The 16,166-nt window shown below is 40.9% G+C and overlaps 1 protein-coding gene across 7 annotated transcripts in view; it reads left to right on the plus strand.

The window, feature by feature from the left end:
- armc9 (armadillo repeat containing 9) overlaps positions 1–16,166 on the plus strand; it is a 113,304-nt gene that overhangs the window by 90,880 nt on the left and 6,258 nt on the right. For 6 of the 7 annotated variants that reach the window (XM_073041192.1, XM_073041194.1, XM_073041195.1 and 3 more), the window contains 3 exons: positions 4,124–4,260; positions 12,991–13,096; positions 15,058–15,233. In XM_073041192.1, coding sequence (XP_072897293.1) covers positions 4,124–4,260; positions 12,991–13,096; positions 15,058–15,233 — 419 coding nt within the window. Of the gene's footprint in view, positions 1–4,123; positions 4,261–12,990; positions 13,097–15,057; positions 15,234–16,166 lie in introns of those variants that run through there. The other variant, XR_012098376.1, reaches the window with a different exon arrangement.

Below are 16,166 nucleotides of genomic sequence, written 5' to 3' on the forward strand. Positions count from 1 at the left end.
AGCTCTTTCGTCTTACTGACGTTGAATGCCAGGTTGTTGCTGTGACACCACTTCACCAGTTGGCATATCGCACTCCAGTATGCCTTCTCATCACCAACAGTGCTTGTATCATCAGCAAATTTATGGATGGTATTTGAGCTCTGCCTAGCCACACAGTCATGTATATGTAGAGAATAGAGCAATGGGCTAAGCACACACCCCTGAGGTGCGCCAGTGTTGATCGTCAGCGAGGAGGATATGTTATCACCAATCTGCACAGACTGTGGTCTTCCGGTTAGGAAGTCGAGGATCCAATTGCAGAGGGAGGTATAGAGGCCCAGGTTCTGCAACCTCTCAATCAGGATTGTGGGAATGATGGTATTAAATGCTGAGCTATAGTCGATGAACAGCATCCTGACATAGGTGTTTGTGTTGTCCAGGTGGTCTAAATTTGGTCCAAGCCATTGAGATTGCATCTGCCATTGACTTATTGTGGCGATAGGCAAATTGCAATGGGTCCAGGTCCTTGCTGAGGCAGCAGTTCATTCTAGTCATGACCAACCTCTCAAAGCATTTCATCACTGTAGATGTGAGTGCTACTGGGCGATAGTTATTAAGGCAGCTCACATTATTCTTCTTAGGCACTGGTATAATTGTTCCCTTTTTGAAGCAATTACTGCCTGTAGCAGTGAGAGGTTGAAAATGTCCTTGAATACTCCTGCCAGTTGGTTGACACAGGTTTTCAGAGCCTTACCAGGTACTCCATCGGGACCTTCCACCTTGCGAGGGTTCACTCTCTTTAAAGACAGCCTAACACTGGCCTCTGAGATAGAGGTCACAGGATCATCAGGTGTAGCACAGATTTTCACAGCTGTAGTTTTGTTCTCCCTTTCAAAGTGAGCATAGAAGACATTAAATTCATCTGATCGTGAAGTATTGCTGCCATTCATGCTATTGGGTTTCACTTTGTAGGAAGTAATGTCTTGCAAACCCTGCCAGAGTTGTCATGCATCCAATGTCACTTCAAGCCTCATTCAAAATTGTCTCTTTGCCCTTGAATTAGCCCTCCACAAATCATACCTGGTTTTCTGGTACAGGCCTGGGTCGCCAGACTTGAATGCCACAGATCTAGCCTTCAGCAGATGACGTACCTCCTGGTTCATTCACGGTTCTTGGTTTGGGAATATACAGTAAGTCTTTGTAGGCATACACTCATCCACACAGGTTTTAATGAAGTTGGTAACAACTGCAGCATACTCATCTAGGTTTGGAGATGAATCCTTGAATACAGTTCAGTCCATCAATCCAAAGCACACCGATTCTCAGATCGAGTGCCTAGCATCCTTAAGTTTCCACATATCAACTGGGACTCCCATACAGTAAAAGGACTAGATTGGATCAAGTTTGTCAAATGTGTTCAAAAAAGTTTCCTTAGTCAGTATGTAGAAGTCCCAATGAGAGAATGTGCGATACTTGATCTGCTATCAGGGAATGAGACCAGGCAGCTGACAGAAGTTTGTGTAGGGGAACACTTTGCATCCATTGATCATAATGTCATTAGATCCAAAGTAAATATGGAAAAAGATAGGTCTGGTCTGCTGGTTGAGATTCTAAATTGGAGAAAGGACAATTTTGAAGGTATCAGAAAGAATTTGGCAAGTATGGATTAGGACAGGCTGTTTCTGGCAAGTGTGTATTTGGTAAGTGGGAGGCCTTCAGAAGTGAAATTTTGAAAGTACAATGCTTGTATATACCTGTCAGAATAAAAGGCAAAGATAACAAGTGTAGGGAGCCTTGGTTTTCAAGAGATATTGAGGCTCTAGTTAAAGAAAACAGAAGAGGTACATAGTAGGTATGGGTCGGTAGGAAAAAATGAGGTACTTATGGAGTATAAGAAATGCAAGAGAACACATAAGAAATAAATTAAGAGGGCTAAAAGAATGCATGAGGTGCCCTAGCAGTCAAGGTGAAGGAGAAGCCTAAAGGATTCTACAGATATGGTAAGAGCAAAAGGATCGCAAGGGACAAAAATGGTCCTCTGGAAGATCAGAATGGTAATCCATGTGTGGAGCAGAAGAGATGGGGGAGATCTTAAATGGATTTTTTGCAGCTGTATTTACTCAGGAGATGGACACAGAGTCTATAGAAGTGAAGCAAAGCAGAATCAATTTCATTGATGGGGGAGATCTTAAATGGATTTTTTGCAGCTGTATTTACTCAGGAGATGGACACAGAGTCTATAGAAGTGAAGCAAAGCAGAATCAATTTCATTGACCCTACACAGATTATAGAGGAGAATTGGTTTCTTGTCTTGAGGCAAATTAGGGTGGATAAATCCCCAGGGCCTAACAAGGTGTTTGCTTGGACCCAGTGGGAGGCAAGTGCAGAAATTGAGGGGCTCGAGCAGAGATATTTAGTTCATCCTTTGCGATAGCTGAGGTGCTAGAGGATTGGGGGATAGTTAATGTTCCATTGTTTAAGAAAGGCTCTAAAAATAAATCAGGAAATTATAGGCCAGTGAGCCTGGCATCATTAGTGGGAAATTTATTAGAAGGTATTCTAAGGCATGAGTACTTAGATAGATTAGGCTTTGTGCATGGTAAGTTGTGTCTAACCAATCTTACAGAGTTTTTTGAGGAAGTTACCAGAAAAGTGGATGTTGAAAACAGATAATTTAGCAACCTCCCGCATGGGAGGTTGGTCTAGAAGGTTCAGTCACTTGGTATTCAAGATAAGGTACTAAATTGGATTACTGATGACATTTGCTGATCATTTGGATAATCAGAGGCTTTTTCCCAGGGCTGAAATGGCTAGTACAAGAGGGCACAGTTTTAAGGTGCTTGGATGTAGGTGCAGAGGAGATATCTGGGGTATGTTTTTTACACAGAGAGTGGTGAGTGCGTGGAATGGGCTGCCGGTGACAGTGGTGGGGGTGGATACGATAGGGTCTTTTAAGAGATTCCTGGACAGGTGTATGTAGCTCAGAAAAGTAGAGGGCTATGAGTAATCCTAGGTAGTTTCTCAGGTAAGGACATGTTTAGCACAGCCTTGTGGGCTGAAAGGCCTGTATTGTGCTGTAGGTTTTCTGTGTTTCTATGACATCAAGATTGGGGTTGTAGTGGGCAGCAAAGAAGACAATCAGAGCTTGCAGCAGGATCTGGATCAGCTGAAAAAATGAGCTGAAAAATGGCCGGTGGAATTTACTGCAGACAAATATGAAATGTTGCACTTCGGACCAACCAGGGTAGGTCTTACACAGTGAACAGTAGGACTCTAATGAGTGATGTAGAACAAAGGCATCTGGGAATACAGGTCCCTAATTAATTGAAAGTGATGTCACAGATAGGTAGGATTATAAAGAAAACTTCTGGCACATTGGCCTTCATAAATCAGAGTATTGAGTATAGGAGATGGGATGTTATGTTAAAGTTGTATAAGACAATGGTGAGGCCTAATTTGAAGTACTGTTTGCAACTTTGGTCACCTACCTACAGGAAAGATGTAAGTAAGGTTGAAAGAGTACAGGGAAAATTTACAAGGGTGTTGCCAGGACTGGAGGACCTGAGTTACAAGGAAAGATTCAATAGATTAGGACTTAATTCCTTGAAATTTAGAAGATTAGGGGTGAATTGATAGAGGTATAGATACAGCAAACGCAAGCAAGCTTTTTCAACTGAGGAGTGGAACTACAGCTAGAAACATGAAAAGTTTAAGGGGAACCTAAGAGAAACTTCTTCACTCAAGGGTTCGTGAGAGTGTGGACAGACTGCCTGCACAAGTGGTGCATGTGAGCTCAATTTCAGCTTTTAAGAGAAATTTTTGATAGTTACATGGATGGTAGGGGTTTGGAGGGCTATTGTCCCTGTGCAGGTCGACCGGAGTGAGCAGTTTAATAGTTTGGCCATGACTAAATGGGCCAAAGGGCCTTTTACTGTGCTGTACTTTTCTATGACTCTATGACTTTTAACTCAAGATTATATTTTAAGGAAATTAACAGAGATGAAGTAAATCAGAAAGTAGCAGGCAGAATAATATATGAATAGAAGAGTTGTGTATTTTGTGTTACATTGAGGTTTTTATGACTATTTTGATGAGTATTAATTTTTTCTTATTCAGCTAAATATATTAGTTACTGATTTTGTAGGTTGGGAACTGCTCTGGAGAAACATGAAAGTAGAAGCCCTAGTACAGAGAGCAACCTGTATTCACAGCAAAGCTCTCGACCACCTACTCGAAGTGGGAGCAGAACAAGTGATTCTGAGTTTGGAGCTTCACCAGTTCGTAAGTTGAAAAACCATATTGATTGTTTAGAATATTTTTTATTAATACACAGGGTCTGATCCTTAGCAATTATTTCCCATTCATTGTTTCACACAATATATGAATGAACTTTTCTCCCCTATAAATACCAAAACTCCATTTCCATCTCCCTTCTCTCCCCAGTATCTCTCACTGTCTCTTTCCTCTTCCTGACCTTCCCATCTCCCCTTCTCAAACAACCCATCATTATCTGCCCCACCACCCTTTTGGCTCTCTATCCCCAGCCTCCCATATCCATTCATGTTGACTGTCTGGTCTTTCTGGACAATGGAGGCCATGGTTAGTGAAGTGGTATTGAGAAGGCTTGACGTTATTTAAAGACACCTTGTACATGTGCACAGATGGAAGATGTCAGTCATCAGTTTGGCTGCTATGTCATGGTTGCCCTGGATGGTGTTGAGCTCGAATATTGTTGCAGTTGCACACTCATTAACACTGCTGCAGCTTGAAAACAGTGGCATAGCTTTCAGGAGGTGAATCACTAGCTACAGAGTATCCAGCCTCTGATCAGTTCCTGTAGCCAAGTTATCAATGTAGTTAATACAGTGATATTTCTGGTCAGTGGTGACCTTTTGGTAGAAAGCAGTTTGTCAAATGATAATGTCATTGAATGTCAGGTGGTGCTGATGTCAGTGATGTGTTTGGTGCTAGAGTGGCACACTGTATATTTCTAATTTTGTTCTTTACAAATAAAGACCATTTTTCTGTGCAGCTCCAAATAGAGCTGAATATACTAATCATTGGTAAATATTCCATGATCTTATGATGAAAGAAAGATTAGTTATCTAACACCAGAGACAGTTGCACTGAAGAATTCTTGGCTCCATATCCTATTGCCTTAAACAACAACCATCTTGTGCTGATTATGACAATCCCCATTAATTATAGCTTTACTCATTCTTTCTAATGCCACATATCCAGTTGCTACCACAATGTTAAGGTCAGTTACTTTCCAATTCTTCTTTGGAACTTAGTTGTCTTGTTCATGTTTCAGGCAAAGGGGTGCATGGGTGTGCAGCCACATTGTCTTGACAGAAGTCAAACTAAACATTAATGATCAGATAATCTCTAAGCTGTTTGATAGCACTGGTAATGGTACCTCCATCATTTTGTTGATGTTTGATAGAAGCTCAGGAGGATCATAGCCAAATTGTCCTGCATTTTGTGGAAAAGATATATCAGGGTAATCTTCTTTTCTATCAGCTGAATGCCACAATTGTGCTACACTGAAACAGCCTGGCTGAAATCACAGCTAGTTCTAGAGCATATATTCAGTACTATAGCTGGACATAGTTGGGCCCCATTGCCTTTGTTATTGTCATGAAACTCAGCCATTTCTGTGAGCTGAATCAAATTCACCGAAGGTTGGGCTCTGTTATGATAATAACCTCCAGAGGAGACCAAAATTATTGTTAACGTGATTCCTCTAACTGAAAGGAGTTGAAAATGCTGCTTGATCTACTGTGTTCATTTTCTGGGCTCTATTGCTGAGGATGAGAATATTCATAGAATCTGCAGCTTCTGTTAGTTGCTGAACACCGGAGTTAACATGACTCATTTATTTTAAGGTGATCAGCTATATCTGCTATATTTTGGTTAGTAATCCAAACCAACAGCTGACCAATTAAAGAGCTGGACTACCTCTTGATTCCCTGTCTCCTCATACCACCTAGGGCCATGTGAACAAGAACAAAAGTATGTTCCTTAATGGAATCCCATGAGTTGTAAGGAAAATTTAGAGGATAACTACAGGAGTCCTTAAAATGTTAATATGTGCACTTTAATTCATAAAGTTTTAGATACTTGGTTAAAGAGCTGTTCTGGTCTGGGGTACAGTACTATCCAGAGAGTGGTTCTTCCTCTCGTATGCAGAACAAAATATGCAACCCATAGAACTACACTCTACTTCTTCACTCTTCCTCTGTTAGTACAGTGAGGATGGCTCTGGGGGCTGTGTTGTGTTCTTTGTATGAATTGTGGGAGACCTCCAAACTCTCAGTTAACCACATCTGCACCAGGTGCACCAAACTGTGGCTCCTCAATGAGTGTGTTAAGGAACTATAGCTGTAGCTCGATGACCTTCAGCTCATACAGGAAACTGACGAGGTAATAGATAGGAGCTATAGGGAGGTGTTCACCTCTAGGTTTCAGGAGGCAGGCATCTGGGTGAGGGAAGGAAAATGGACAGCCAGTGCAGAGTACCCCTTTGACCATTCCCCTCAAGAAAAAGTATACCACTTTGGATACTGTTGAGGGTGGTGGGGGGAGGTGGGGCAGGATTTGACCCACTGGGGAAAAGCCACAGTAATCAGGTCTCGGGTACTGTGGCTCAGAAGGGAAGTGGGGGGAGAAGAAAACTGCAGTAGTGATAGGGAATTTCATTGTTAGAGGAGTAGACAAGAGAATCTGTGGACTGTTAGAGGCAGCTGGATGCTATGTTTCCTTGCAGGTGCCAGGATCAAGGATGTCTTGGATTGGGTCCATGGCATTATAAGGGAGAGGGTGAATAGACAGAAGCCTTGGTACATATTAGCACCAATGACATGGATAGAAAAAGGGAGGAGGTTGTGAAGAGGGAATTTAGGGACCTAGGCAGAAAGCTGAAAAGCAGGACTTCCAGGGTAGTAATCTCCGGATTGCTGCTTGTGCCGTGTACCAGTGAGGGTAAGTAAAAGATGATTTGGTAGATGAATGCATGGCTGAGGAACTGGTACAAGGGGAATGGTTTCTGATTTCCGGATCACTGGTATCTCTTCTGGGCAAGATATGACATGCGCAAAAGGGACAGGTTATAGCTTAACCCAAGGGGGGACCAATATCCTAGTGAGCAGGTTTACTAGAGCTGCTGGGAAGAATTTAAACTAATTTGGCAGGGGGAAGGAAAACGGAATGATAGGGCTGAGGATGGGGAAGTTGGTATGCAAGCACATGCAGTGTGTAGTGAGACTGTAAGGACAGGCAGATGATAGAGCAAATTTACAGTCAGTTGAATAAGTTGCAGTGTAACAGGGAAAAAAACAGAAAAGGGTAATGAATACAGGAGAGAAGGTGTTATATTTGAATGCACACAGTATACAAAATAAGACAGATGATCTTGTAGCACAGTTATAGATTGCAGGTATGACATCGTGGGCATTACTGAGTCCTGGCTGAAAGAAGATGATGGTTTGGTGTTTAACATCCAAGGATAGACATTGTAGGCAGATAGGCAGAGGGGGTGGCATGGCTATGTTGGTAAAAGATTAAATAAAATCTTGAGAAAGAGGTCACATAGGATCAGTAGATGTAGAATTGTTGTGAGTAGAGTTAAGGAACTGCAAGGGTAAAAAGACCCTCATGGGAGGCCTCTGAATAATAGCCAGAATGTGGAAAATGTGAAAAAAAAGTAGAAAATTCATGTCAAAAGGGCAATGTAATGGGGGATTTCAATGTGCAGGTAGATAGGGAAAATCAGGTTAGTGCTGGATCCCAGTAGAGAGAATTCGTAGAATGCATATGCTGTGGATTTTTGGAGCAGCTTGTGGTTGAGCCCACTGAGGGATCAGCCATTCTTATTGGGTAGTTGGGTAATGTACCAGATATGATTAGGGGGCTTAAGGTAAAGGAACCCTTAGGAGACAGTGCTCATACTATGATAGAATTCACCCTGCAGTTTGAGAGGGAGAAGCTAAAGTCAAATGTTTCAGTATTACAGTGGAGTAAAGGGAATCACAGAAGCATGAGAGAGGAGCTGCCCAAAGTTGACTGGAAGGGGACAGCAGCAGGGATGACAGCAGAGCAGCAGTAGTTGGAGTTTTTGGCAGCAATTTGGAAGACTCAGGACAGATGCATCCCAAAGAAGTAGTATTCTAAAGGTAGGATGAAACATCTGTGGCTGACAAGGGCTGTCAAAACCAACATAAAAGACAAAAGAGCAACAATTAATGGAAAGTTAGAGGATTGTGAAGCTTTTAAATACCAACAGAAGGCAACTAAAAATGCCATAAGGAGAGAAAAGATGAAATATGAAGGTATGCTAGCCAATAATATTAAAGATACCTAAAGTTGTTTTCAGATATATACAGTATCAAAGAGAGACAAGAGTAGATATCAGATCCTGGAAAATGACTCTGGAGCAGTACTAATAGGGGACAAGGAAATGGCAGAAAAAACTGAGTAAGTATTTTGCATCAGCCTTCACTGTGGAAGACACTAACGGTATGCTGGAAGCTGGAAAGTGTCAGGGCAGAAGTGAGTGTAGTTACTATTCCTAGGGAGAAGTGATTGGGAGGGTGAAAGGTTTGAAGGTAGATAAGTCACCTGAACTACACCCAAGGGTTCTGAAAGAAGTGGCTGAAGGGATTATGGAATTATTATTAATGATCATTCAAGAATCACTAGATTCAGGCCTGGTTCTGGAGGACTGGAAAATTGCAAATGTCACTCCACTCTTCGAGAAGGGATGGAGGCAAAAGAAAGGAAATTATATGCTTTTTAGCCAGACCTCAGTGGTTGGGAAGGTGTTTGTGTCGATTGTTAAAGATGAGGTTTCAGGTAAAATGGGCCAAAATCAGCATGGTTTCCTTAAAGGAAAGTCTTGCCTCACAGATGTTTTGGAATTCTTTGAGGAAATAACAAGCAGGATAGACAAAGGAGAATTGGTGGATGTTGAGTACTTGGATTTTCAGAAGGCCTTTGACAAGATGCCACACATGAGGCTGCTTAGTAGGGTAAGAGCCCATGGTATTACAGGAAAGGTACTAGCATTTATAAAACATTGGCTGATTGGAGGGGGCATAAAGTGGGTATAAAGGGAGCCTTTTCTGATTGGCTGCTGGTGACTAGTGGTGTTCCGCAGGAGTCAGTGTTGGAACCGCTTCTTTTTACATTGTATGTCAATAATTTAGATGACAAAATTGATGGTTTTTGTGGCCAGGCTTGCAGATGACACCAAGATAGGTGGAGGGTGGGTAGTGTTGAGGAAGCAAGGAGGCTGCAGAAGGGACTTGGAGAGATTAGGAGAATGGGTGAAGAAGAAGCCAATGGAATACAGTGTTAGGAAATGTGTGGTCATACACTTTGGTAGAAGGAATATACGTAAGTGTAGACTATTTTCTAAATGGGGAGAAAATTTAAAAATCCTAGGTGCATAGGGACTTTGGAGTCCTTGTGCAGAATTCCCTGAAGGTTAATTTGCAGTTGAGTCATTGATGAGGAAGGCAAGTGCTTTGTTAGCATTCATTTTAAGAGGACTCAAATATAAAAACAAGGATGTAATGCTGAGGCTTTATAAGCAACTGGTGTGGCCTCACTTGGAGTATTATGAGCCATTTTGGGCCTCTTATCTAAGAAAGGATGCGCTGATATTGGAGAGGGTTCAAAGGAGGTTTAGGAAAATTATTCCATGTTTGAAAGGCTTATCATATGAGGACTATTTGATGGTTTTGGACTAGTACTCGCTGGAATTAAGAAAAAGGGGATCTCATTGAAATTTTTCGAATGTTGAAAGGCCTCGATAGTGTAGAGGTGGAGATGATGTTTCTGATAGTGGGGTGTGTCTAGGACCAGAGGGCACAACCTCAAAATAGAGTGACGTTAATTTATAATGGAGATGAAGAGAAAGTTATTTAGCCAGAGGGTGGTGAATCTGTGGAATTCATTGCCTTAGGTGGCTGTGGAGGCCAGGTAATTGAGTGTCTTTAAGACGGAGAATGATGGATTCTTGATAAGTCAAAGACTGAAAGGATTGGTGAGAGGCAAATGGATTAGCCATAATGAAATGACAAAGCAGTCTTGATGGGCTGAATGGCCTATTTCTGCTCCAATGTTTTGTGGTCTTACAACGGGTAGAGAAAGAAAAATGACTGAATGAATATCAGCAACAAGATAACCTCACTAAGCAATGCACTTCGGCTGTGTTATTCTCTAATCATTTCATATAATTCCATATTTATGGCTCAAAGAATAAGCCCAGTGCATATGTACATGCTGCAAGTGCAAGGCAGAGACCATCATCACATTAGGAATTAAACATTACTACTGTGGAACTCCATCACACCCCCACCCAAATTAATATATTTGGGACCACTACTAATCAAATACTTAGATTGGACACTGAATCCGCAAGAGCACATCAGAGGCTGTGTTTTATGCAACTGGGAACTGAACTCTGACTTCCAGCTACACTGTTAACTGAGTGCACAACATGATGTCTCTGTGCACCAACAAATCACTAAAGCTTCATTGGAAAATCCTAGGAAGTCCCAGTAGATGATGGATAAGAGCAGCAATTGGCATGTTGCAGTAACATCTATAACATATTTGCACACCATTCAAAGTTAGAGATGAATGTTGCTCAATTTTAGCTTAGTAGAAATCATAGAATATACCACAAAAACGTTGTTGTTGCTGTGACTTCTCACCACCTTCTCAAGGACAGTCATTAAGTGCTAAACTGTCTGATAACAGATATCCCCTGAGTAAAACACTGAGGGAGTGAAATCCCACCCCCCCCCACACACCTCTGATCTCTTGATAAGGACTTAGGTTTCTTCTTCCTGTAGTCAATAATCAGCTCCTTGATTTTGCTGATGTTAAATGAGGGGTTGTTGTTGCAGCACTATTCAACCAGATTTTCATCTGCTCTCCTACATGCTGATTGGTCACCGCCTTGAATTTAGCCAACTACAATGGTGTCATCATCAAATGTGAAAATGGCACTGGAGTTGTACTTAGCCTCCACTAAGTATTGGTATTAATTGGTATTAATTGTATGAAGCAGGTAGAGCAAGGGGTTAAGCACACAACTTTGTGGTGGACCTGTGCTGATGGTGATTTTGGAGATGTTATCAATCCATACTGACTGGTATCTGCATGCGATAAAATCAAGAATCCAGTTGCACAAGGTGTTATTGAGCCCTAGGCCTTGGAGCTTATTGATTATTTTAAGAAGATGATGAGTATTGAGCTGTAGTCATTGAAGTGCAACCTAATGTATGTATATTAACTGTCCAGGTGTTCCAGGGCTGAGTGAAGAGTCAATAAAATGGCATCTGCTGTTGACCTTTTTTGACAGTAGGCAAATTGGAGTGGTTACAAGTCAGTCCCCAGGCAGGAGTTGAAAAGCTTCATGACCAACCTCACAAAGCACTTCACAGTGGATACAAGTGTTACTGGATAATAGTCATTGAGACAGGTTATTGTTTTCTTGGGCACCAGTATGATTGAAACCTGCCTGAAGCAGGTGGGTACATCAGACTGCCGAAGTGAGAGGTTAAAGATGTTAGTTAACACTCCAGACAATTGATTAGCACAGTTCCTCAGTATTCTGCCAAGTACACTGACTGGGCCAGATACTTTCCATGGGTTCACCCTCCTGAAGGATGGTCTCAGAGAGTGAAATCACAGGGTTGCCAGGGGCTGTGGGAGTTTGTGAAAGTGCTTCCATGTTCTGTTGGTCAAGGTGATTAGAAAGGATGTAAGATCATGTAAATACCATTCCAAAGAAGGCACAATAGCACCTCTACTTTCTTGGAAGTTTCAGTAGATTCGGCATGTCGTCTAAAACTTTGACTATCTTCAATGGGTGCATAGTGGAGAGTATTCTGACTGGTTGCATCATTGCCTGGTATGGAAACATCAATCCCCAATGGAAAAACCTATAAAAAGTAGTGGATACAACTCAATCCATCACGGGTAAAGTCCTCACACTACTGAGCACATCTACAAGGAGTGCTGCCACAAGGAAGCAGGATCCATCATCAAGGACCCACCATCCAGACCAGGCTTTTTTCTTGCTGCTGCCATCAGGAAGGAGCCTTATGTCCCACATCACCTGCTTCTAGAACCCATCAGGCCCATGAACCACCTCCTTCTGCCCAACATTTGGCACCTTATACGTACCTTTAGAAGTTGTATAAGACATTGGTGAGGCCTTATTTGGAGTATTGTGTGCAGTTTTGGTCACCAACCTATAGGAAAGATGTAAAAAAAATTTGAAAAGGTACAGAGAAAATTTACAATGATGCTGCCAGGACTGGAGGACCTGACTTGTAAGGAAAGATTAAATAGGTTAGGACTTTATTCCTCGGAATGTAGAAGACTGAGGGGAGATTTCATAGAGGTATACAAAATTATGAGGGGTATAGACAGAGTAAATGCAAGCAGACCCTTTCCAGTACAGTTCGGTGGGACTACAACTAGAGGTCATTTGTTAAGGGTTAAAGCTGAAATAGTTAAGGGGAACATGAGGGGAAATTTCATCACGCAAAGGGTCATGTAAGAGTGGAACGAGCTGCCAGTGCAAGTAGTGCATGCAGGCTCGATTTCAATGTTTAAGAGAAGTTTGGATTTATACATGGAGGGCTCTGGTCTAGGTACATGTTGATGGGAGTAGCTAGTTTAAATGGTTCAGCATTTGTGCCAAACGCTGAGATGTGCCAAAGGGCCTGTTTGTGTGCTGTACTTTTCTATAACTATAATTTCAACAAACTTGAAATTTCTCATTAATGCTGAAAAAAATAGTTATTACAGTTGATATTAATGTCTTGCCATCAATATAAGAACCATTTTGTTTGCTCAATTATTATCATTCATTGAGTGCTTCAATTAATCAATGTCCTATCGCTACTTGTATGCCGAAAATTGAATTGATTGACCTAAATTCTTTTTTCAAAACTCAATTTTTAATGGAAGTGTTATTTTCTTCGGTAGATTTTGATCACAATTCTTCAATTAATAATTATGATCGTGAGCTTCTACTGGCTTCAAGTTCTTTCGACATGGGGGCATCTGAGAAACTAAACAGAAGATCTATCGGGTAAGAAGGCATTACAAGTAATATTGTGAAAATATTCTGTCAAATAAATTTTATGAACATTTGTCAAAGATGATTGACAATACAGGTTCTTGTACTTCAACTGATTGCTTCATGTGTTCCCTGCAAGGAGTTAATCATTCCACACATAATTATACTTTAAAGTATATCTTACAATATTTTGCTTTTGATTTAACTGGGAATGTATCATCTTACATTTCTGCAACTGCTTTAATAAAGCCTTGAAATAATTCTGGCATAGTCTGTATTAGTGCTGCAACTCAGCATGATAGATATTTTTGTCTTTGTCGTATACATGTTGTGAAACCCTCTTTTTCTGGGCATCTCTATAGATGCAGCTGGTTAACCCCTCACTAACAACCGCCAGACTCAAAGGTGAGAAAACCACCTTTCCCAGACTCCTTATGTCTATAGTAGATATGACTTTGATCCCATGAATACCGGGAGGCTGGAATATCTCACCCACCCACGTCCCGGTCTGTGTGAGTACTGTGCCCATGCAATCACCTGTTGGCAAGGAATAACAGACTGTACACTGCATACAATAATAAAGAAAGTATATTTCTGAATGTTAACCAAACAGTTATTTTTAAAAAAGGGCCCATCATAATTAAAACAGTCAAATGTGCACAGGTTGGAGCTCAAATCTTCCAAAAGCCAATGTGTCCAATGTACTCACATTGGTAACTCCTATTCACCGATCACCAATAGAATTCTCCCTCTTGGGCTCCATCGAATTGCACATTCCCGTTGGATTGAATCCTATGGGCAGTTCTCTTGAGCTCCTCTCTCCATCTCCCACTGAAAAAGACCTCAACCCACCTCAGTATCTGTCACAAAACCCTTTCTTGAGCACTCTCTAGAACCTTCTCCCAATTCCACCATCCAGATTGGATAACACAACATTACTAAGTATAAGCATCACAACCCCTTATCTTTAATGGTAACCCAAACACAACCAGCAGAACACACTGCTTCTACAGAAAGCCATTAAATGAAATACCCTACAACATTAGCAGTAAAATCTTAACCAGGAATTACTTAAGTTTCCTCCCGAAGGAAATTCTAAAGGGTCAAGGAAAGAATTTTGCACCCGAAACATCACTACTCTTGATTTTCTTTCCAATTAAATTAAGAACAGAAGAAACATAAGAAAGAGGCAGAAGGCTTCTCTGCTCCATCTCATCTCTAATTAATCATCATCTCCAATTTCTCCCATATCTGAAAACTATCATTCTGATCCAGGGAAGCCCTCTGAAGCAGAGAATTTATACCCTTTTGAACAATAAACCTTTCCTTATCTAAATGCTAAATGGCTATCTTCTCATCCTTGGATTGTGCTGATCGCATACTATATACTGTAGCTGGAGGAAACATCTGTTGGCATCTACTCCATCAATTACTTGTAAAATGTATAATGTAAAGAAAACCTACTATATGTTCCTTCTTGCCCAAATTTTCTTCATCTCTTCTGCCTGACTGGTAAAGATGAAAAGTCCTTTAGTTAATGGCAAGTTTTGTGGTGCTGCAAAAGTTGACAAATTTATGGCTAGATTCTATTTCACTTCCTTCTGGAAGTTTTGAAGAAAAATCTGTATTGTGTTCTCTTCATTTTAATTTCTAAACATTATTGCCTCTAATATTTAAAATATTTTTATTAAAATTTCCAATTTCCTGTAGCTACAATATTTTGCCTTTGTGTCATGTAAAGATGGGATTAATAACATTTAATAAAAATTGATTATGTTATGAATATTTTCAGTTTGTTAGTGGTGTAACTTTAGATGAATTTTGGTAATGCTGGAGAAAGAATAGCATTGCAGTTGTGAAAAAGTAACCTTTATGTCAAAAGGATTAACTAGCAGGTGTTACTTAACCCTAAAATTTGTCACACGAGAAGTTTGGTCTTTTATTAATCCATAATATTATATCTTCCCTTGCAGGCAAAATGATTATATGGCTGCATTCAACAGTAGGCCCAAGATCCCAAGGACTCCAGATATATCTACAAGTCCACGGAAAGTCAAAACTCAAACAATTGCCCCTCAGTTTTCCCAGTCTGGCCCTCAACAAACAAGTCGTCCAAGTTCTGCTGGGTCGTCTAATAGAAGCAGACAGAGTAAGTGATTTAAAGCAGAGAAGCTTAAAGATTATATGTATTCTCACAATTTCCTATCCAAAATGTTCTGTTAGACACTGCATCATAGCATGCTGAGATATAGATTAGAGTCACTGATTCCTTCATGATGAATAGCATGATAATCAGCACTAATTACAGTGACCTGCAGAGAGCTGGAGAACTGCAGCTTCAATTTCACCTTGGTAAGTTTGCAGGATTGTTCCATTATGGCCAAGATGCCCATCTGAGCTGGTCCCACTTGCTTGCATTGGGCCCATAACCCTATAAACCTTTCCTGTCCATGTACTGGTCCAAATGTCTTTTAAGCAATGTACCTGCTTCAACCACTTCCTCTGGCAGTTTATCCTCTACACCCATCACACTCTGTGTGAAAATGTTGCCCCTCAGGTTCGCTTTGAATCTTTCCCCTCTCACCTTAAACCTATGCCCTCCAGTTTCAGAATTCCCAACCTTGGCGAAAAGTTATTATTGATGCTCCTCATGACTTTATTAACTCTATAAGGTTACCTCAGCCTCAAAACTCCCAGTCTGTCCAGACTCTCTTTGTAATTTAAACTCTCCAGTACCAGTAACGGTCTGGTAAAAAAGAGAGTCATTGGCATACTGGTCCCCACAAATCAAAGTACTGAGTCCAGGAGTTGGGGCACCACACCAAAGTTGGCAAGGCCTAATTTGGAGTATTGTGTACAGTTCTGGTCACTTACCTACAAGAAAGATATTAATAGGATTAAAAAATTGCAGAGAAAAATTACAAAAGATGTTGCTATAATTTGAGGACCTCAGTTGTAGGGAAAATTTGAATAGGTTAGGACTGTATTCCCTGGAGCATAGGAGAATCGGGTGAGATTTGATAGAGGTATACAAAATTATGAGGGGTATAGATAGTCATAGAGAAATACTGCAAAATAAACA

Source organism: Hemitrygon akajei, chromosome 3, assembly GCF_048418815.1.
Source record: "Hemitrygon akajei chromosome 3, sHemAka1.3, whole genome shotgun sequence".
Lineage (NCBI taxonomy): Eukaryota > Metazoa > Chordata > Chondrichthyes > Myliobatiformes > Dasyatidae > Hemitrygon > Hemitrygon akajei.